Consider the following 21634-nt stretch of genomic DNA (forward strand, 5'->3'; position numbering starts at 1 on the left):
TTAACTAGCGACAGCAAACAATAACACCACATCAACATGTCAAGTCAACATTCAGATGATATGGACCGTACAATCGAATTGAAAAACGGTTCCAACATCGTAATAAAGCAGAAGACAGTCGGCGATGTTGGTTGCGTCGTATGGGATGCTGCTCTTGTCCTTCTGCATTACTTTCAAACGAAACATTTTGCTGAAACGTTTGGTAGCTTAGAAGATCAACGTGTCGTGGAACTAGGCTCTGGTACAGGGGTCGTAGGCATCGTCGCTGGCATTCAAAAGTAAGAATGAGTCCATGGCCTAGTCATAGGCCTACCCTAGGCCCAGGCCTACCCTAGGCCCACGGTAAAAGTAAAACTTGCAAAGTGAAAAGCAGGTCTAATGCCTAACAACATCTTTATCTTATATGAAAGGAATGCTTGTGACGAACCAGACAGTTTAATAGTTATACTGGGTTGATTGACACTATACAATATCCCAACAAACATACTTGGAGTGTTCGGGTACCGTTATTCTCCGCACACATTACTTTCCGCTGAAACAAAACGCTGTTTTTCGCACACAAATTTGTCAGCGGAAAACAACGTTTTTTTCAGCGGAGAGTACCGTTTTTTGGGGGGGGGGGAGGGGCAGAATGGCTAACTGAAATGATTAGGCACATGGAAGGATTTAGGAGGATGGAGAAGATAAAATTTGACAGTGACAGTTTGGTCTTGCTAAGTTTCATCCTTTAGGGGACGGGCGGGGGGGGGGGCGGTGTCCTTTGTGATATTTTCACATGAACAATAACAGTGACCCTTTGCCCTTTTATCCGCCGACCGCCTCATACTTCTTTAATAATCCCTAATTACAAACACCCCAAGCCTCCTGTAAATTATAAGCAGCTTGACTTTTCTGACATGAACTCAGTCTAACCATCCTTATTGATGTTCTTTGATACTTTCTCATGTTATTTTCATCATCCTGAATTTGGTATCCTAAAATTGAGGAAAAATATAGTGTACAGGTAAGTGGAAAAATAGTTGTTCTCCGCACAAGAATTTTTTCAGCGGAAAGTAATGTGCGGAAAGTAACATGTGCGGAGAACAACTGAAACCAGAGTGTTCGAGTAACAATGGAAACGTTTATTTTATCATTTTTTGTAGAGCTCAAGTGACCATCACTGACATGGAAGAGTTTATCTCACTCATGGAGGAAAATATTACAAGAAACAAGCAATTGCTAGATGGCAATGTACGGGCACAAACTTACAAATGGTGAGTTTAAAGGTCACCTGTATTGCACCCAAATATGCTATTTCTTTTGTTTTGTTACATAGTCGTATTTCAACGGGACAACTCAGAATACTATGGTAGAAAAGTAAAGCATTTATAAGGTGCTGTTTTCCTAAAATAGGAATAAAAGATATTTATTGAAAAATGCACTAAATTAGTCAAGCAAATATTAGGATGAGGGAGTGAGGGGAAAGGGATGGTTTGTTCCTGAGTTAAGAAAGTTATAACTAGTAAATCCAAATGAAAAGAAGAAAGAAATGCTTTAAAAATGAAACTAGAAATTTCCCATTCTGTTTTCAAACATCTGACCAGGAGATAATATCGTTATATCTACTTAAATAATACAGTCCATATTTCTCTCTTTCTATCGTTTTGAACAGGGGTTCAGATCACAGGCCTTTAGGGATCCCTCCTCACCCAAGACTGGTAGTATTCTCAGATTGCATTTATTACACTGAGGTACTAAAACCTTGTTTTCTCAAATTTGTCACCTAAAAGGCTTTGTTTTCCACTCTTCATTCATTTGAATGTATTCCTAACAGTGTCCACAGTCGAACAGAAATGATTACACATTGCATATTGGCATAGTCAGAACATTACAAATAAAAAATATTGAAACTTTTCCCAACCAGAAATGATATTCAACATAGCCAAAAGTACTAAGTCCTGAGAAATGCAAAAATGTTTGCAGCATAATTTTGTGTATACAGAACCGAAGTATTTTTGCTACTTTATTACTTATATGCAAACTGAATAAACCTCAAAACAGTCGCTGTAAATTAACATTTATACTGCTCAATAGTTTCTCAGCGACCCTCCTTCTAGGCTTATTTTAAGACTGGCGTTATGTTTTTGTTGTATGCACCCAGTGAGTAAACTATACTTTATAGAATTTTTCCATGCATGTTGCATTACAGTTAACCGTCATAGTAACCTAAAGCAGTTGTCTGCTGTAGTTTCCAAGGATAAAGTTATGAAGTTAGATATAATACTAGTCACTGAGTCTATTATCCGCTAACTAATAGCACACCTGCCAGCACAAGATTATTCAGTTATTTGCACTTTTCAAATTTTTCAAATTAAAACTTTGCAATTCCAGAGTTTCCATAGTATCATATTCAGTAAAAAAAAACAGTTTTAACATGAGTTTTTAAATTAATTAATGTAATTATTAAAAATCTTGAAATACCCAAGGCATTGTCAATTTCCTTTCATTCTGTATTTAGGCAGTCCAGCCTCTAGTGAAAGCACTGCAAGACTTGTGTGATCAATCGACAGATGTAATCTGTTCTTATGAAGAGCGGACTCTGGGCGCCAACGGAACATCACTGACTAACTTCATGGAGGTAAAGTCTGCATAATGTACAGGGCATATTTTCATGAAGAACTTGTGGTCATTTTTCAAACATGAAAATCACTATTGATTCTTAATTTTCTTTTTTCTCATTTTTTTAAATTTTTTAAATTTTTTATTTAAATTTTTTTAAATAATATCTAATTTCTAAGTTTCCTAATTTTCTTGTATTCATTTTTTTCTTTGTTTTGTGGTTTTTCAGTTAATCGGAAAGGACTTTGAAGTTACGGAAATAGCGTTTGAAGATATGGATCCTGTCTTTCGAAGTGAGGACATCCATATCCTACACATGAAGAAACGACCGAAATGAAACAGAAAACTTAAATACGTGTAGCAAGGTAGAAACATCCAGATGGCTAAAAGTGAGCTGTTTGAAAAACTTCACTTGCAAAGATTTCCTGAAGCTACGAACAAGTCACGGCCGCCTTCTGACCTCTTCTGACCCCTGGGTTCTGAAGTGTTCTTGGAAGGTTTAAGTTGAAGTGGAATAATAAATTCCATCTGATGTAAGACAATTGTAGAATAGTATATAGTGCACTCCGAAGATAAATTCTGTGGACTGAATGTTCACTCCTACTTGGAAAACTGTAAGATTCTTAGTAGGAATGTATTATCATATTTAATTTCTTACTTATTTAGTTACACATAATTTGCATATGGTCAAAAATCCATGGATTATCCCAGAATATTGACTTGATGAGTCATTCCTTGCTGCCAGAAGTTTTAGGGTGGACGAACATGTGCAACTTTTCTGACTCTCTGGAAACAGGGATGAGCCTAGGGTAAAAAAAAAATCACAGAATTTTGCAAAAATTGCGGTATAGGCTCCAGTTTGCATGTGGTACAGTGTGTTAGGATAATAGTTTTTGTCCCCGACGTAGAATGAAATCAAGGATATTCCGCGAATTCGCGGAAAAAGGTCATGCCTGGGAAAGGAGGGGGACATACTAACAATATTGGGTGATATGAGGAACAAACAAACACATCGATATTCTGCCCTGATCATAGACATTGGCATGGGATGTACTGTAGATCACATATGCTTTGGGAGGAGATTTGATTATAATTTTTTTTTACCTCCATTTCTGTTGAAGTTGTAAAAGGTGATAGAATACATGGTGTAGTCCCTTCAGGTTGTGATTGTGTCAGATGTGAAGAACTTTCTAATAGCTTTCAATCTCCTCCAGAAAATAAAAGTGTGAGAAACAATTGGCAAGGAAATTGATGGGAATCAGAACTAGGGAATTTCAAGCTTTCCGTTCATTCTCCATTTACGGTTCTAGCCGACGTTGACGAGGGGCTTTCCCAGCGGCACGAATATCATTGTTAAAAACAAGGTTAATTCAGGCATGACTTGATTTTAATCGTAATTAATACAGAAACAGGAAATAATGACAAGTCAGAAAACAGATCCATTTTGCACTTAGCTTGTTGAATACAGAGAACAACGACAATTGAACCCGACTTTTAAGAAGTAAATCTATAATATATATATAGGTAACAAAGGTGTTAGAAAGCTGATCTGTATATACCATCATTTTTTTTTTTTTTAATATATATATATATATATATTTTTTTTCCGTTATTCGTTTTACATTAATATTCACTGATCTCGACGACAGGCCAAAGAGGTATACTATATCATACTTCTTCTACTTTGCCAGTGGAAGAGAACGTAGAAAAAAAATGATAATGATGATGATGATAAAGATGATGATAATAATAATAATATTGATAATCCCCTAAACCATTTTTTGACAATATTATATATATTACAAACAAACTAAATTGGAGTACATTTGTAGTACACTTACAAACGAAACAACAACAACAACAAAAAAAAGACAAAAAAAACTTTTTTTTGAAGCAGACGAAAATAAAGTGTGACTGCACATTGAAAGTGACAGACTTATTTCTTGTAGAACCAGGAAGCAGTCTTCGTATATATATATATAGAGAGATATTTTTGTTTTTTTTTGTTGCTTTTTTTGGTTTGTTTTTTCCATTATTACACAAATAAAAATGGTTTATTTATTGTTCACATTTGCACTAATAGGCAGGCAGTCAACGCCTCGCATTGTTTACTGGTATGACGGGTGAATAATTTTCTGACGAAGAAGTTAATATAATTTGTTTACCTTCTTCCTTCCATGATAGGTAAATTATTTAATTTCTTTTTCATGTGTCAATAATTTTTATGTACATAAAACAGCACCCAAGATGAAACAGAGGTTTTAGGTTTATAATATTTTGTGATTTGACACAGAATTTAATGTACATTATGATCGTCTTCTTGGAAAAGAAAAGAAAACACCCCCCCCCCAAAAAAAAAAACCAAAATAAAGAAAATGTAACGCCATTCTTCATGAAGCGACCATTTTGAAAGCATTCAACAAAAATAAAAAGAAACTTTTTTTTTTAACTTTCTCTTTCTACGAATAAAAAGTAACAATATATAAATTTTTTCTTCTTTTGACTATCAATTCATTTTACAATCTCTTATTATTATTAACTATAATCGTTAATTAAGATCTTTGTCTTCTTCATAATAAAATTTCAGTACTTGCTTTCATAATGAAGTGATTTAAAAAACAAAACAAGAACAACAATATCAACGCAGTAGTCTTAATGATATGAGGAACATTTGTGCACAAAAGACCCAACAGGAGACGATACTAATAGTAGTATATAAGAATAACATGTTAGTATATCAACAAGTTTTTTTTTTTTTTTATCTTCCTTTTCAGTTTCAAAAAGACTGACAATGCTGCATATTATTGGTTATAATGATAGTATAGTTAATGAGAATCTAAATAGGTGCAAATTTACTTGGTTTCTACCTCGAGTGCCTCGAAAATATGCAAAAATATGATTCTGGGAACACTTTTTTTTTTTTCATCGATTCTTGACGAATGTTCGTTGGATATGATGGGCTCGGCCGTATCGGTATGATGTAAAAATTCACCATTAGCACAAAATTGGAGAGTTGAACAAAATGCAATATTAATTTCCTCAATATATTTTTTCTATAGGCATGGAAAAATCCCTTGTACGAGTTCTTCTAACCCACCCCCTCCCATCTCCCCTTGCTGTGAATTACAAGCTACTATGATAAAATACAAGATACAAGAGCATATTAAATTTTAAACAATACCAACAAACAATACAAACAATACCAACAAACAATACAAAAAAGCCAAGGGTTATGAAAAATGAGAATACACTGTTTCTATGCTCTTCCTGATTTTGTTGTACAACAGACCCTACTATAAATATTGCATCACAGAAGAGAAGATGATGACAAAATCACTGTATTCGCGATATTGAGCACACATACCCTTAGATTGAGAGAAATACTATCCTGGTAGATTTTGAGATATGGCAGTAGACCATTATTACAAGCTGTGAGGATGAATCTGGGGGGGGGGGGAATTGATCGTAAACTTTCCCACTTCGATGATTACTTCTCAAACGAAATAAGATTCATTTACTTTCCATTTAGGTAGAGATCAACATCAAATATGAATATTTCTATGAGCTGACATTGGTACTTCAGGCATGAGCTTTTTGTGAGAATTCGCGGAATATCCGTGATTTCTTTTCTACCTCGGGGACAAAAACTATTATCCTAACACACTGTAGCATACGCAATCTGGAGCCTATACCGCAATTTTTGCAAAATTCCGTGATTTTTTTTTTTACCCCAGGCTCATCCGTAGTACTTAGACTTTCTAAGGGGAAATATTTTCAATTGCCAATGTCTATGGCATGTTTGGAATATTTGGTATAATTCTACTTTTGACAACAAAAAAAATTATATATATTTTTAGTCAGTCCAGCAAATAACCCTTTTTGTTGTAATCGTAAAATTACAATGGGTACAGTTTGTTTTTCTTCTTGGACATTCTGTTAAAAATTGAAAATAATATTAGTATGATTAAAATAAAATAAAGAATACAACATTCAAACTTAAGTGTTTTATATTATTCAGCTCATGCGAGGTAAATCTAGTAAACCATCCACTCCATGAAAATGTAAGTCTTAAACAGTTTCGATTCACCACGCAGGAATCTTAAATACGACCGGATGAGTCGTTTGAAGTGTAAGTACAATACAACTAATCTGTTAATTTAGTCACTCACAACATATGCGCTACTAATTTACTGTTCTCCTTTTATCCTGTTCTGACTCTTATAAATATTCAAGGTTAATACTATGCTCTTTTGAAATATTAGTATAAGTTAAGGTAAATATTTAAAAGATTGTTTTTTGCATAAAAATACATCTTTCGAAATAGAACTCCATAAAAATAAAAAAAATACACATTTAATGCAATTTCATATTTCGCTTCCTTCTTTCTTCCTTTGTTTTTAAGTTAATATTAATATTTTATTATATCTACTACCCTGGTTGTTTTAATACACACAAGCACATATGATGGAATAGATAATGATAAAGTATGACTTTGAGGCAGGACAAAGTGAATTTTGATATTTTATCAAAATTATGATTTATGGTCCAAATATCATTTCAAATTACTTTTGTTGGCGGTTGAGAATATAACGTTTTTAAACACGAGAGGTTTCAATGATCATATCGGCTGGAAAACCTAGGTTTAGCGACGAGAACTTCCATGTGGTCTCAGATTACATCTTCACAAATGCTCGAATTATTGTCATATTTTAATATCTGGGAAGATGATTATTACACATCGACATTTAACATCATTCAAAAGCGAACTCACTCAAAAAACCAAAAATAGACATAGCAAGTTGACCCAGTAGAATAATCTTCTTCTCTGCATTGGAATTATGACATATCAACGTTAAAATTTGATGAAAGCCACCCTTTCCTCTCAAAACTTTAAATATACAAGGTGTATACAAGGTGCTAATACCTGGTCATTTCTCAAAGGGGCTAAGAATATCAAAGTTTAAATCCACTAGTCACATATATTTAAAAAAAAATTATTTTAAAGGCAATATAAATATAATAGCATATGTCAGAATGCTTCCTTAAAGTTTCTTTTTTTTGGTGTTTTTTAGATGTTAAACATAGTTTGCAAACTAAACTTTTGTGATGACACTATCAAGTTTTAGATCCAATTCACCAGGCTTTCAGGATAAACGGAAACTTCAGAATGCCTTTTTTTTTAGTAAAAGAAACGCTAAAGGTAGATTTCGTAATACAACCGATAATCATTACTTTAAACATTATAATAGTTGGAAAGCCATCACTTTCCGATAAAGGAGAATATTTTAGAGGCAGAATTTTAAGAACTCATTTTGCAAAATTAGTTAAAAACAAAAGTGGCAAAGAAGGAAATTTTTCAAAACTAGAAAATTGACCTTTTTTTGGCCAGCATTTTCAGGAAAAAAAAGGTAGAAAACAAAACAAAAATTAAAGTACACTTTGTTCGCGAAAGCAAATTCTGTGAATACATCGTATCTTCTTATTAAGAACTGGCAGTGTGGACACAAAAGCTGGATCTGAATAGTTAACAGGAAAGTTTAAGGTCAAGGGTCAGGAAAAGTCTTCTCATAAGCTCAAGGGTCAAGCAAGTTTTGTTCTATTAGGTCAAGGGTCAATCAAGTCTTTAAAATGACAAGGGTCAAGAACATCTATATGGTCATGGGTATGTCAAGTATGTGAAAGGTCAAGGGTCAATCAATTATTTGTACAAGGTCAAGGGTCAATCAATTCTTTGTATCAGGTCAAGGAAGTGATTCGATAAGGTCAACAGGTCAAGGAAGTCTACAAGGTCAAGTGTCAATCAAGTTTGTGTAAGGTCAAGAATTTCTTTGTATCAGGTCCAGCAGTTCTTTGTATTAAGTCGAGGGTCAATAAAAAATACATTTTAAATCATATATGCTGAGATCATACACATAGATTTGGCTTTGTGGCAGTACATGTTGTTCTTATGCAAATACTCCTCAGAGATGTTTTCTTGTTTAAAAAAAAAAAAACCAACAATCCTTAACCTTCATTACATCTATAAAGCTTCCACTTGATTTTTGAACACAAAAAGAAAGTTTTCTGGTTTTAAACTCATTTACTTCTATTTTAAACTCTGTGATTTAGCTCTATTCTTACAAGGCTATGTATTAAGATACAAACACAAAATTGTTTATCACTTTGAAAAGAACTCAAGTTAGCAGCAAACAAAAGAGAAACGATAAGAAAATTAGTCAAGGGGAAATTTCACAAAACCAAAAAAAAATATGAAAAAAACTTGCTTATTATGTTCTTATCAAAATCAATTTCAATGTCTCCAAATGCTGAAACCACTTACATACAAAGTACAAAAAAAAAAAAAAAAAATTTTGCCCCAGATATTACCTTTTTCACTTTTTCGCTAGCAAATTTTTGACACAAACTGCTGTACCTAAAAGGCAAACACATTTGAGGATTATGAATGTGCTTATGACAAATATGATTGTTACTGTCTATTGGACTGCATGAAACACAATGATACACACACATACAGATTGATACGCCTTGCATGAATACAACAAGTCACATTTTGAAAAAAATCCCTTTATCAACCATTATCAGGTATTAAGTGCATACCAATCAAAAAACCTTTCTGTGAACTGGCTAAAAATTACTTAAAATCATTATATGCTTTTTTTATCATAACTTGACCCAAAAAACAAAGTACTTTTTTTTTGGTGATTTTTTTAGTTTTATTTTGTGTTAAATTGACTTTTACTCTTTGTTTGTAACAACTGTCTTTGTTTTTCTTCTCTTTTCGTCATAATTAAGGACTAAAAATAAATATATGTATGTACATTGTGAACGTTGAAAGATAGTTGAAGGTTCATTGCACTTGAAAACGTTTCTTTTCTCCGCTCACAGCCCAAAAATTCAACAGCAGAGAGAGATTAAATTCAACCCTCACTTTCTCCCTACCCCCCCCAAGACAAAAAAATGAAATTTTTCTTAAAAAAAAAAAGCCAAAGATATTAAATAATATCAACTTTATCAAGGCTTTCGTTATCTACTGATCAATCTATTTACAATCACAGCTTGATTTTTTTTCGTCAATAATTTTTTCGTCAAGAAAATAGCCAAAATCATTCAAGATTTTCAGGTCTTCTGCATCAAGCAACCAATGCAGCAAAAAAGAAAAAAGGGAAAAAAAGGATGTATTGCTTGTTTTGTTAGTCGCCTAGGTAACATAAGAAAACAAGTGAGGTATAGTGTTTTGTTTGTCGATCCGATTGTCTCAATATAAGGAAAGAAATTAAAATTCTGAACGATAAAAAGAAATATTATAAAGTGACGGCGATCTCAGACGGCCGTCGTAGCAAAACACGAAAGTTCTTCCAAACTTTTTCGACGTGCTGCGGTGAAGTGGCTTTTCAAACAGCCTGACTGTGAAGACCCAAACGAAAGGAAGATGCAAGATTAATTACCAGAGTGATAGAAAAAGTCAAAATCATTGGCTGCATTCAGTGACATCTATAACGTGGCAGAACGAATCATAGCTATTTTGACCACACACCCCCCTCCCACGCCTCCACACCCTCCCCCACAGTTACAAATTGTGCAATACAATGGGCTATGAACAACAGCGTAAAGGTTTCTGTTAGAACCATCGTTTTACTCAGTGCAATCTAAAGAGAGGGCGCAAGAATAACTGAACAGATTTGTAAAGTCCTTTTGACCACTCCCCCCATTGCCCGCCCCCCCCCCCTCTCCGAAGGAAAAAAATTGTTCTATGATTGAGACTTTTATTCTCTGTTTCAACAAATTCATGTTGCTGTTTTTATGATAGCTAAATAACTTAACTTCTAACTATCATTATGAGAAGCTTCTCCCAGAATATACTAAAAGAAAGTATCTGTTAAAGTAATCGGACTTTGGCCCAGACCCTCCCCTCCCCCCCCATTTCTTCACCACTCATCTCCACCATTTTTGGTTCTCAAAAATGCTGCATTCTTTCTTTCGGATGATTGGTTGGGTTAACTATGATACCGTCTACCTTGTGATAGCAATTATTGAAATAAAAAGTGGCCATTTTGGAAAAATTGCTGGAAATTAAGATTTTCTACCCCCTTGAGCAGTTGAAAGAGTGAGGAAACACATTTACAAATTCTAATACCTTGCACCTCCCGTCACACTTTAACTACGCAACAAACTCCCTCTGCAGTAAATGAATCAGACCATCTGAGACTTTCTCTTTGTGCAATGGTAAAATTGATCTCTCCTTTATCCTAATATTAATCCTAATAATATTTCAGACATGCAGTGTTTTGATATTTTGATCGCAGAAAGATTTCATAAAATGGTTTCTGTATCGACTCGATAAATTTCACTGTCTGCACAGATTTTCAGTATAAAATTTAATCAAATCCACAAATTGTAAATCACAAAGCAATAAAAAAAAAATTGTCTTTGCATTTTTTCGTACCACAATTTGAAACGACAGTTGATTACAAACTTACAATAAACTGTATAAATGTTGTGCGTCGTCAACTTCCAAATGGTACTGGTGCATTTGACCCAGATCAACCCATGACCTATTTTAGAGTGCCTCATAAATAGCCTCCTGAGTCTCACTACAGTGCTGTTAATGTTTATATTTTTTTTCTCACCCTTTTTTTTTGAGGTAAATTAGAAGAGGGTAAAGTTGCTATTTCATTTTTTCCCTAACATTGTAAAGTAATAGGTCTTGGGTGACCTAACCCTTTGCATACTGGGACAAGCTATTTCGTTTCTCAATAACCTTAACATTTAATTTTGAGATCTCCCATTTCCAGAAAAATTGGCTAGTTTTTGAAATATCCTTGTATAAATAAAATGTATAATTAATCGCTTCTCGGTATTGTCCAAATCAGTTTATAATGCCGGCCCGACAGGGAATTCCAAATGGCATGTACAATAAAAATTGTTTCAAACATATAAAGGAAACACGACATACGTCGATAAATGTTCCCTGCTACGTCATGACCAACAAACAGCAGCAAAGGGCCGCTCCAATTCTTTGTGTTTGCTAAGCATTACACAAAATAACTCCATCCCCAGTTCACATCCCCCAATCCCACCCCAACATGAGACTTTTAATGATCCCCTACTTCACACATCGAGTAAAACAGGTAACACATGTAGGCAAACTGCATGGTAGACCACAAGTAACTCTGGGTTGCAGATATCTGGGGCGACAAAAAGTGTGACGTTTAGGCTAATGGCCATCCTATCGACATGAGTATGATAGCTACCCACTGTGTGGAAAAGTACCATCTCCTGTTCATGGGCAGCTTTGAATTTAACGATTGCCTCGATTGGGGATGGGGGGGGGGGTTACAAAACCTCAATCGGGTGTCAGAGTCATTTTTTCAGAATAAAAGACGTCCGTAAAGATAATACTGCAAACGAAAGTCAGTTTGACTTATTTTATTCCCAAGGGACCCTTCCCCAGCATTCTTTGGACAGCTAAAAAATGCAAATCTATTCGTTAAAGCCGTTATAGCCTGTCGTCAGTTTCCCATTGTAATGTTAAAGCATTAACTTTATGACATGTGTCAAAGTCGGGATCAAACTAGTCTGATGTTTCTTTTTACTGAGCCATAAAAAAAAGTACTTTTGACATCATTTAATTAAAATCTTCTTCTTCTTACACAACTGCTCTGCATGATATCATTCCAATCTTAGATAATGATTTATCCACCTTTTCAACTCACACAGGACATATTTCTAACATTTTTTTTTTTCCTTACACCACGACCAGTTTTATGGTCGAATATAATTTTTGTGTGGCTAAAAGCTCATTTGGACAATCCCAGATAAGTTTTCCACATTTAAAAACAAAAAAAAACTCTCTTTTTTTATTTCCCCTGTTATCGACAGGGGAAAGAAAATTCATCTAAAAGCTTCTTGGAAACGAGTGTAAAACTTCAAGCACTTTCAAGTATCCCCATGGCGACCATTCCGCTTTCTTGCTATCTTGTTTCAAGCAATGGTGGCTTCTTCCATGGGACTTGAATAATCTGGCAGTGTAGGTGTTGCTCGTTGGATCAAAGTCACATGACCATTGTCACATGACCAACACTACTGAAGGAATCTTTCTTGTTACCATGACGTCCACCAGGCAGCTCATAATTGGTTACTCTCGTCGCTCTTCATGGTGACTAACTTGGCCTGTTCCCGCCGAGGGCTGGCGCTGTCATTGGATATTGCTGGTTCTGTATTACGTCGCTTCATCTTCGACTTGGATTTCTTTAGCACTGTTGCCTGGGAAATGATCAGACATGTTGGAAAAAAATTTCTTTTACACATCTTCTCTTTATACTTATACCATGTTTAATACTTGTGATCACATTACAACAATAAATAAAAGTCTTAAAGGGAAAATTAGTGGTTAGTGGTTTAAAGAAAATCTTTAAAATGTTCTAAATGAGATCAAAATGTTTACCTATAAATCAAAACCATTTGTCTTCTCTTCTGCAACCATCTTCCTAGCTTTTAAACCTTATTCCGTAAAATTGGCATTTGAAGTACAACGTACAGTAGCAGCTACTTTAACGGGGCACTACGGAGGGTGCTATTAAATAGTTGGTTGGGAAGGGTGGGGTCTGTCTGTTAAAAGGGTCTCTTGTTGATGTCGTTCTGCCTAATACTTCAGTCAATTCCCACAATACTCCTTCAAATTTTTTTCTTTAGAAAGCAGTATTGAGAATTGTTTTATTCAGTTATGTGATACCTCTGACCCCCTAACCTATTTCAATATAGGATCATATGCTCTCCAACGCCCTGGACATTAAAAAGACATTTCATGACTTGTACCTGCAATACCTATTAACACCAATGTTATTAAAACTCTCTTACAGAGCAAAAGATAACAGCCAACCCCTCCTCCCCCCCTCCTCTCCCTTCCCTAATGGCCAACATCCCAACCATCTCCCCACCCAAAATTTACACAATTTTCTTTCTGGCCATGATCATAAATTAACCCTTGCATGCATTGATACCCGTAGGATCTATATCTATAAAGAACTGTTCATCCATCCTACAGAACAAAACAATGCAGGAGATGCTCCTCTCCCCCCCTTCCCCCCTCCCCCCATCCACTCTGTCCCTTCCATACCTCCACACCTTTTGCACAGCTGATGGTCCCAGATGGACAACAAGAAATCAAAGTTAATCCTGTACCTGCTATCAGGCTGTAGGCTTCATAATGTAACTGAACATTCTTTCTGCTTTAAGTCCATAAGCAGCCAACCCCTCTTACACACCCCCCCCTAAGATGCCCCCCTCCCCCTCCCACCAACCTTTTCTCTTTCTGCTGTCCTTACCTGTAAGGCTGACCGGCATACCACCACCTGACCCGCAGGCTGCATCCACGGCTCACCATCAACTTGCACAGGAATGTCCGTCTTCATTGTGACTCGAATCTGGGGGTCGAAGAAATGTAAGAAACGTTATTTTATTTTAAAGATAATTGCACCCATGTACTAAGAGGAAGGAGGGGAGGGGGGGGGGGAGGTTCATGCCTAAGGATAATAACCCAAATATAATGACAAAATCCTGAAACCATCAAAATGAATCCTCTCTTTTTGTTTTCTGTAAATCTAAATTACATGCAGAAATTGGAGAAGACATCAGAAAGCAACCGTCAAAGATGAGTAGGAGAAATGGAGTCAAACTTTATCTTTCTAATTCGAGGACAAATATCAAAAGATATTGAGATCAGATTTTTAAAAATAAATCCAAAGTGACATCATTTTTCTCTTCCTTGCATTAAAATCTAACATCTTTCACAGGAATATCCCTTTCGTAATGTTAAATCGTAACGTCGACCACCAACCTGGGCACCTTGCGCCAGACGAGTTCCGCATCGAAGCCCACTCTGTATTTGGCCGAGGTGAACCACACCTGTCAGACCTACGACCTCCAGCATACCGTCGTCATGGCGGCACTTGGCAAAGTTGGCATCTTGATTGTCGACGCCCCACGGATCGGCTCCTGAACCCCAGCTGTGGAAGGAAACAGCACATTTTAGATATTGTGCAGTCAACCGACTCCAGAAGCACATTTTCTGGTAAGCAAATTGTACCTGTTTCCCTTTCACAGAATTGTAACAGATATTTCAACTTGTTATAACTTGTTTAAGTTGTTGCAACTTCAGCAGATTCACCATGACAAGGGATAGTCAATATTATATTTATACTAGTTTGTGATGCAACCTTTGCGGGGGTTTTTTAACTGCATTTTGAATGTTAAACAATATCATCGTTGACGGCAATTAAGCACACCCCTCAGCCACAAATCTTTAGACCACTACAGAAAACAACAGATGGCAAAGCATTTAATAGCATTTAATTATAGCTAGCCAGTGGATTACAAAATTGTTGTTACATTTTGTTCAAGCTACTATGACAAATAACTACTGGCATGTCATTCACAGCATTTAATAGCAAGTTGGTAGTATATTATACTGGACAGTGTCATCTTCAAAGCACATGTAGCAAGTAACTAACAGCATGTTATAGCAAATCCATAGTATACAGTACTGGCCAGCATCATCTTCTAATCCACTGCAGCAATGACTCCTGGAATATTTTATCCCAGCATTTAAATAGCAAATTAGTAGCATTCCATATTTGGTCAGCATCATCTACCGAGCAAAGGCGACAAATGACAGCCTGGCATATTATTTGCAGTATTTGATAGCAAATTGATAATATATAAATTTGGACAGTGTCAGCTTTCCAGCCACTACTGGCATATTATTAGAATTTATAGCCAGTCAGAAGTATGCAGTACTGGACAGTGTCACCTTCCAAGCGACTGCAACAAATACGTTCTTGCATCTTATTTACATTAATACAGGGATGAGCCTGGGGTAAAAAAATAAATCACGGAACTTTGCAAAAGTTGCGGTATAGGCTCCAGTTTGCGTATGCTACAGTGTGTTAGGATAATAGTTTTTGTCCCTGAGGTAGAAAAGCAATCACGGATATTCCGCGAATTCGCAGAAAAAGCTCATGCCTGATTAATAGCACATTTTTCACATCACAGGGACAAGCTTAGGTCACAGATGGGTCACATGACAAGTTAAAAACTTGAAACAAGTTAAAAACTAGAAACAAAATATGGAATATGTTTGGCCCATGCAAACTGTAGATGTTTACGGTGGTCCGGCTCACCTGGATATATTTAAGATCAGGATGCCCTCTAAGGTTGGAAGTGTCAAAATGTTGCCATCGACCTCTATCTTCAGTTCTTTGTTCAGCTCCTTACAAGATGTTCTACGACCTATCCTTGACATGCCTAGCCTAACGTAGACGCCTTTATTGTGTATTCTTCGAAGAGAGAAACAGGAGATTGCATCAACGATGAATAACTCAATTTATACAGAATCATTGCAGAAGGAATAATGTGCCTCATTGCCATTTTAATCAGTACCAGAGTCATCAGCTGGAATAACTTAGTTAATATAAAGTTAATTAGTTAATATGTGAAAATGTATAATTCAAAATATTTTTGAATCAATTAAGTCGGAGGGTAAAGGACCTTAGTATGTGAATTGATGACAGTTGCACCAACTGTCACAGATTGGGTGTGACAGATTAAAGACACCTGTCACAAAAAAGCTTCCGATCTCTTTTAAGTGTAGAATCCAGCTTTGTTTCTTACTGTTTCTGATCGTGCTGCCATGTTTTCCCAAACTCGGTGAAAAAGAAACAAACTTTTTCAAAATTAAAGGGAGAAACAAATCAAGTCCATTGCTTAGAAGTGCCATCAAGATCTGTGATACAACTTACCCGCTATTCGGTCCAATGATTCAGCCTTCTTCTTGGTACCACGACCCTCTATGACAACTCAATTCCCCCCCCACCCTGACCATCTCAATTTCTGTTGCCCTCGGCGACTTACCTACTATTGAATTTTTCGGGTTTTTCTTCTCTGGCTAAATGAAAGCCCAGGCATAGCTCTGCGTCGATTCCGATGCTGAAGTAGTTGTTCATGACGAACATGTTTGGCATCTCCTCGTTACTCGTACTGCTGTTGGATGAGTTGGAATGGTTGTCGCTCTCCACGAATCGGTTACACTGCTGCTCGGCTGGTTCAAAGATCACCGTCCATCTGGATTTGAACCAATCAAAAACCAGTTTTAAATCATTGGTCGTTGCTATCTGCGGTTGACCCCTATTGAGTACGTCACGGTCTGTTATCACATAATTCACTCTACATATTCTTTATTCTTCAATGAAGGGATATCGATCGTGTGTATCACCCTAACCCTGAAAGGGACATCAATCGTGTGTCCCCCGAATCCTTTAAGGGATATGGATGGTGTGTATCCCCCTTATCATTAAAGGGATATCAATCATATTGATAATGTGTGTCCCCCTTATCCTTAAAGGAATATTCCCATAAGAGACGATGTAAAATTATACTGAAGAGAAAAATATTTCCGGTCATTATTGAAAACTAAAGCTCACAATCTTATCCTTGAAACTCAACATATCGTTCATTGAATGTCACAATAAACACCAAACCAGCCCTGTCACCCCCCATCACTAACACCTGTCTCCCCCCTCCCTCTTTTTTGAGCTTCTCTTTTTGCACAAAGAGTTGCCTATAGGATGGGATGAAAAGCTTATCTTGCTAGAATACCTCCCAAGTTCAGCATTTTTGCAAAACAATTCCCCTGAAAGGACACAATATCTCAAAATTCCCCCACACCCCCCCCCCCCTCCCTTGGCATCTATCTCCTCATCTGTCTCTTTTCTTTACTCACCTATCCAGCTTAACTTCCTCTGCACCTAGGGCTGCCTGTAAGATTGGATACAACTCCTCTTCCACACACCCCCACCCCCACCCCCTCCCCTCCCCCTCCCTTGGAATCCATCACCTCATCTGTCTCTTTTATTCACTCACCTGTCCAGCTTAACCTCCTCTGCACCTAGGGCTGCCTGCAGGATTGGATACAACTCCTCTTGTTGGTATCCCCCTCCCCATTTCAACACTCTTGCAAGGTCATTCCCTAGATGAAGAAAAAATTTGTCAAAATCATTGTTAAGCAAAACCAAACTTGAAAAACAATCTATTAACATTCGATGAAGAGGCTTTTAAAGAGTTATAAGCCATTTACTTGGAAAAGTCCTTCACCAACGGAAAACTTCATTTCCCAGGGAAAGATTTCCACCCAGCAGACTTTACAGGAAGATCTGTTTATGGCAAACCACTTTAAGGAAACAAACTATAATTTGACCCCCTACAAAATTGCATCAAAAACAAGGAAGCCGGCATAAACTTTAAGGCTATAATCAAAATTCTAAAACATTAGCATATTAGTGTGGTAATCTAGTCTCCTGTGGTGGCAACTGTCAAGTTTAATAGGGTTTCTACTCTTCTGTAGTACATAACTGTACTATTCTGGTGTGATACACTCGCAACTGTAGTATTCTAGCGTCATACACTCGCAACTGTAGTATTCTAGCGTCATACACTCGCAACTGTAGAATTCTAGCATCAAACACTCGCAACTGTAGTATTCTAGCGTCATACACTCGCAACTGTAGTATTCTAGCCTCATACACTCGCAACTGCAGTATTCTAGCGTCATACACTCGCAACTGCAGTATCCTAGCGTCATACACTCGCAACTGCAGTATCCTAGCGTCATACACTCGCAACTGTAGAATTCTAGCATCAAACACTCGCAACTGTAGTATTCTAGCGTCATACACTCGCAACTGTAGTATTCTAGCGTCATGCACTCGCAACTGAAGTATTCTAGTGTGATACAATTGCAACTGTAGAATTCTAGTGTCATACATTAGCAACTGCAATATTCTAGTGTCAAGTAGTGGGAGCTCTAGGTTTCTAGAGTAATGTATTATAGACAACATTACTGTAAGGGATGATATTTTCTGGAGTCGTTGTAGTATTCTGTCACTTTCCATGAAATTACGTGTCTAAGGTTGTCCCCTTCTGCTGCCTTTCCTACCATCATCACTGACCATCATCACTGACCATCACAAATGATAAGTAACGTCCACCACAATTATTATTATCTGTTATATGTAACATTTAATGCTTACCTGTTCCGAGGGGCAGAATGGCGATAGCCGGTGAGCTGCATACAGAGAGTTGACCGATGTCGTCCAGGCATTGTAGGACCCAGCCGACGGTTCCATCACCACCACAAATCAGGATTCTGTACTCCTTTACTTTACTGAAGACATGTAACCTGTAGTCCAGTAGGAGTAGGTAATGGGAAGGGGAGGAGGGGGGATGTAGGTGCAGACAGGGTATAAGAGGCAGGGTAGAAGGAGGACATAACAGGGAGTAAGGGGAATAGGAGAGGGAAAGAAAAACATTGCAATTTGTCAGAGATGCTTTATCATATATCGTTGGAAATTATCAGCAATAAGGTAATTGTACATTGTAAGAACAGGCGATTGGGTTTGCAAAATAGTGCAACGAGAGTACAGGATAAATTGGGAGAAAACTGATCATGCAACAAACAAATAGAGCAGGTTTTTGGCGACAATACACCCCCAATATTTTACAACACAAATTGTCCGGCAAGATAAATAGCTACTGAATACTGTGATGCAGTTTTCCTCTCCTCCCTCTCCTCTGAGAATAGAATCCCTCTCGAGCTGCATCATTTGAACATGATTCGATGAGACTGAAACATTGGTGGAAGGGACGATCAGAGGACACAGTACACCAGACTCCAGTGGTTGCTCAATACAACTTTACGATACTTTACTTTACGATATTTCTCTGGTTTTGGAAGGTTTTAGTACATGTTATAATTCTATATCTATATTTCTTTACTTAGGAAATGGTTCTAGAAATATCTCTCTAAGTTTCGTTGTAGTTTATTAATTTTTTTTTTTTAGTTTTATAACTCACCCTGGTATGGGACCATCTTGCATCAAATCAAAGACCTGGCAGGGATTCAACATCTTCCTTAACGCGTCGATTATGTCTGCCCCTTGATGCCCCCCGCTCTTTACGTTGACGAATGCCAGGAGTGGAAGGGCATCTTCAGGCAGAGCATCAACCTTCAGAAATATTAATCAAAAATTACAAAATTAAAATTAAAAATACGAAAACAAAATTAAAAATACAAATACAAAAAAAAATCAAAATTAAAAATACAAAAAAAGGTGCGACCTCTTTATGGGCCAACAATTGTGTTTGACGAAAGAAAACTTTTCATTTCAGAAATAAATCGCTTACATGTATTTCAGGAATAAAGACCGCTGTTACTGGCCGCTCGTCGTAGACTGCGTCTTTAAGAACATTGTAAGCCTCCAGTGCGTCATCTTTGTTCTGAAACGTAATCACGGTAGACCCTGAGAGGGAAAACAAAGGATCATGAAACGAGCATTGGCATTACGACATATGCATTGGCGTTTCTAGTAAGAGTGTTAGCTCAGTGGTTAAAGCAATCATAAGGTCCCAAGTTCGAGTGACTCCCAGATTAATGTATGTCGTCCAGTTACAGAGTTGTTGACAATTGACAATTCATAATCATGGACGTTAAATATGAATCTAAGAGACTCACTTCGGTCAGCTTACGGCTTTGATAAGCCAATGATGGCTTCTTCGCGAGTTCCTGCTTGCAGGAGGATTTAAAATACATACAATACATACATACATAGTATACAAGGTTTGTGGTTAACTGAAGGAATGTGGTGACGATGCACCTCTGATCTGATGGTTCGAATAAATGAGATGTCTACGAGGGACAGGGGTGGGGGTGGGGGGTGGATTCACCGACTGGGCAATTTCAGCACAGACAAAGCAAATGTATACAAATTGTTAACCCAATACTCGAGACCTACATTATACAGACATTTTTGTTTGTTGGGAAATTTTTCAACAATTTTAGCAAAGCAATTCCTTGACAATAACATAAATATCCCTGTCCACCTTATCTCCTACATTATCTCCCCCCCCACCCTCCCATTCCCCTCCTTCTTCCTTCCCCTAAGACCGGTGTGACGTGAAACTAGTATAAAGCAACTTACCATACTGTGCATAGATTGGTCCCACACTTGAGAACATTTTGCAGGTTGCTGAAAACATTAGCAAAGAAATGGTTGAGAGATAATTCACAAAATCACATAAACATAGTAAAACTTGGAAAAATTCCCTAAAAAAGATCCAAACTTCTGTGCCATTTTAAACTTCATACTGCAACACATTGCCCTCTACTACACATTGCCATACAAACTATCTTCTTACTACAAATAACAGCTTAAATGTATTAACAAAATGTTTTTTTTAACAGTTTTTTCTAATCAGTTTCCATTCTCACCTTCCTTAAGGAGATGCCTGACTATATGCTCATATCTGTGCTCTGATAAGTTGATGGGTAAACTACTGACGAAGATCTGAGTACGACATTTCTTCTCCTCCTGACCTTTCAGCCTCAGAGAGTATCGAATTCTCTTCATCTCTCGACATGAATTCTACGGAAATGAGGAAGATGGACCATTGTCACGATTAATCCTTTGTGTGATAAAATGTGAACTGACACACTAAAGAGTGAGTTAAATTTCTACACACATGAGTGCCTTTAATTGATATGCAAATGTGAACAATTTTATTATGTAGATACGCTGCATACAAAGAGATGTTCTTTAAGTCCTAACGACATATCTTAAAATGCTACATAAGTGTCTTTAATTGATATGCAAATGTGAAAAATTGTTACACTGTGGTAATACGCTGCATACAAAGAGATGTTCTTCAAGTCCTTTCGACAAATCTTAAATTGCTACGTAAGTGTCTTTAATTGATTTGCAAATGAAAAATGATTGTTAGACTGTCGTAAATACGCTGTATACAAAGAGATGTTCTTTAAGTCCTAACGACAAATCTTAAATTGCTACAGAAGTGTCTTTAATTGATATGCAAATGTGAAAAAATTGTAAGACTGTGGTAAATATGCTGCATACAAAGAGATGTTCTTGAAGTCCTAACGACATATCTTAAATTGCTACATAAGTGTCTTTAATTGATATGCAAATGT

At 36.7% G+C, this 21634-nt stretch overlaps 2 protein-coding genes across 6 annotated transcripts in view; one reads left to right on the forward strand and one right to left on the reverse strand.

The window, feature by feature from the left end:
- Nucleotides 1-36: 36 nt before the first annotated feature.
- Nucleotides 37-8598, forward strand: LOC139954812 (protein N-lysine methyltransferase METTL21D-like). The gene is made up of 5 exons (XM_071954768.1): nucleotides 37-278; nucleotides 1143-1253; nucleotides 1652-1730; nucleotides 2498-2617; nucleotides 2828-8598. Exons 1-5 carry the CDS (start codon nucleotides 37-39, stop codon nucleotides 2933-2935), a joined length of 660 nt encoding a protein of 219 aa, XP_071810869.1. The 3' UTR covers nucleotides 2936-8598.
- Nucleotides 5545-21634, reverse strand: part of LOC139954803 (diacylglycerol kinase theta-like) — a 99325-nt gene continuing 83235 nt past the window's right edge. For 4 of the 5 annotated variants that reach the window (XM_071954750.1, XM_071954748.1, XM_071954752.1 and 1 more), the window contains 12 exons: nucleotides 20918-21071; nucleotides 20628-20675; nucleotides 19834-19949; nucleotides 19504-19655; nucleotides 18681-18829; nucleotides 17540-17620; nucleotides 17375-17399; nucleotides 16507-16716; nucleotides 15777-15932; nucleotides 14435-14603; nucleotides 13923-14021; nucleotides 5545-12861 (listed from right to left, as the gene is read on the reverse strand). In XM_071954750.1, the coding sequence (XP_071810851.1) occupies nucleotides 12724-12861; nucleotides 13923-14021; nucleotides 14435-14603; nucleotides 15777-15932; nucleotides 16507-16716; nucleotides 17375-17399; nucleotides 17540-17620; nucleotides 18681-18829; nucleotides 19504-19655; nucleotides 19834-19949; nucleotides 20628-20675; nucleotides 20918-21071 (1497 nt within the window). In that variant the 3' untranslated portion in view covers nucleotides 5545-12723. Of the gene's footprint in view, nucleotides 12862-13922; nucleotides 14022-14434; nucleotides 14604-15776; nucleotides 15933-16506; nucleotides 16717-17374; nucleotides 17400-17514; nucleotides 17621-18680; nucleotides 18830-19503; nucleotides 19656-19833; nucleotides 19950-20627; nucleotides 20676-20917; nucleotides 21072-21634 lie in introns of all 5 variants that reach the window. The other variant, XM_071954749.1, reaches the window with a different exon arrangement.

Source organism: Apostichopus japonicus, chromosome 17, assembly GCF_037975245.1.
Source record: "Apostichopus japonicus isolate 1M-3 chromosome 17, ASM3797524v1, whole genome shotgun sequence".
Classification (NCBI taxonomy): domain Eukaryota; kingdom Metazoa; phylum Echinodermata; class Holothuroidea; order Aspidochirotida; family Stichopodidae; genus Apostichopus; species Apostichopus japonicus.

Coding starts and splice junctions, on each gene's coding strand:
- LOC139954812 (XM_071954768.1), top strand. CDS start 37: ATGTCAAGTCAACATTCAGATGATATGGACCGTACAATCGAATTGAAA. Junction 279..1,142: donor ATCGTCGCTGGCATTCAAAA/GTAAGAATGAGT, acceptor CATTTTTTGTAG/AGCTCAAGTGACCATCACTG. Junction 1,731..2,497: donor ATTGCATTTATTACACTGAG/GTACTAAAACCT, acceptor TTCTGTATTTAG/GCAGTCCAGCCTCTAGTGAA.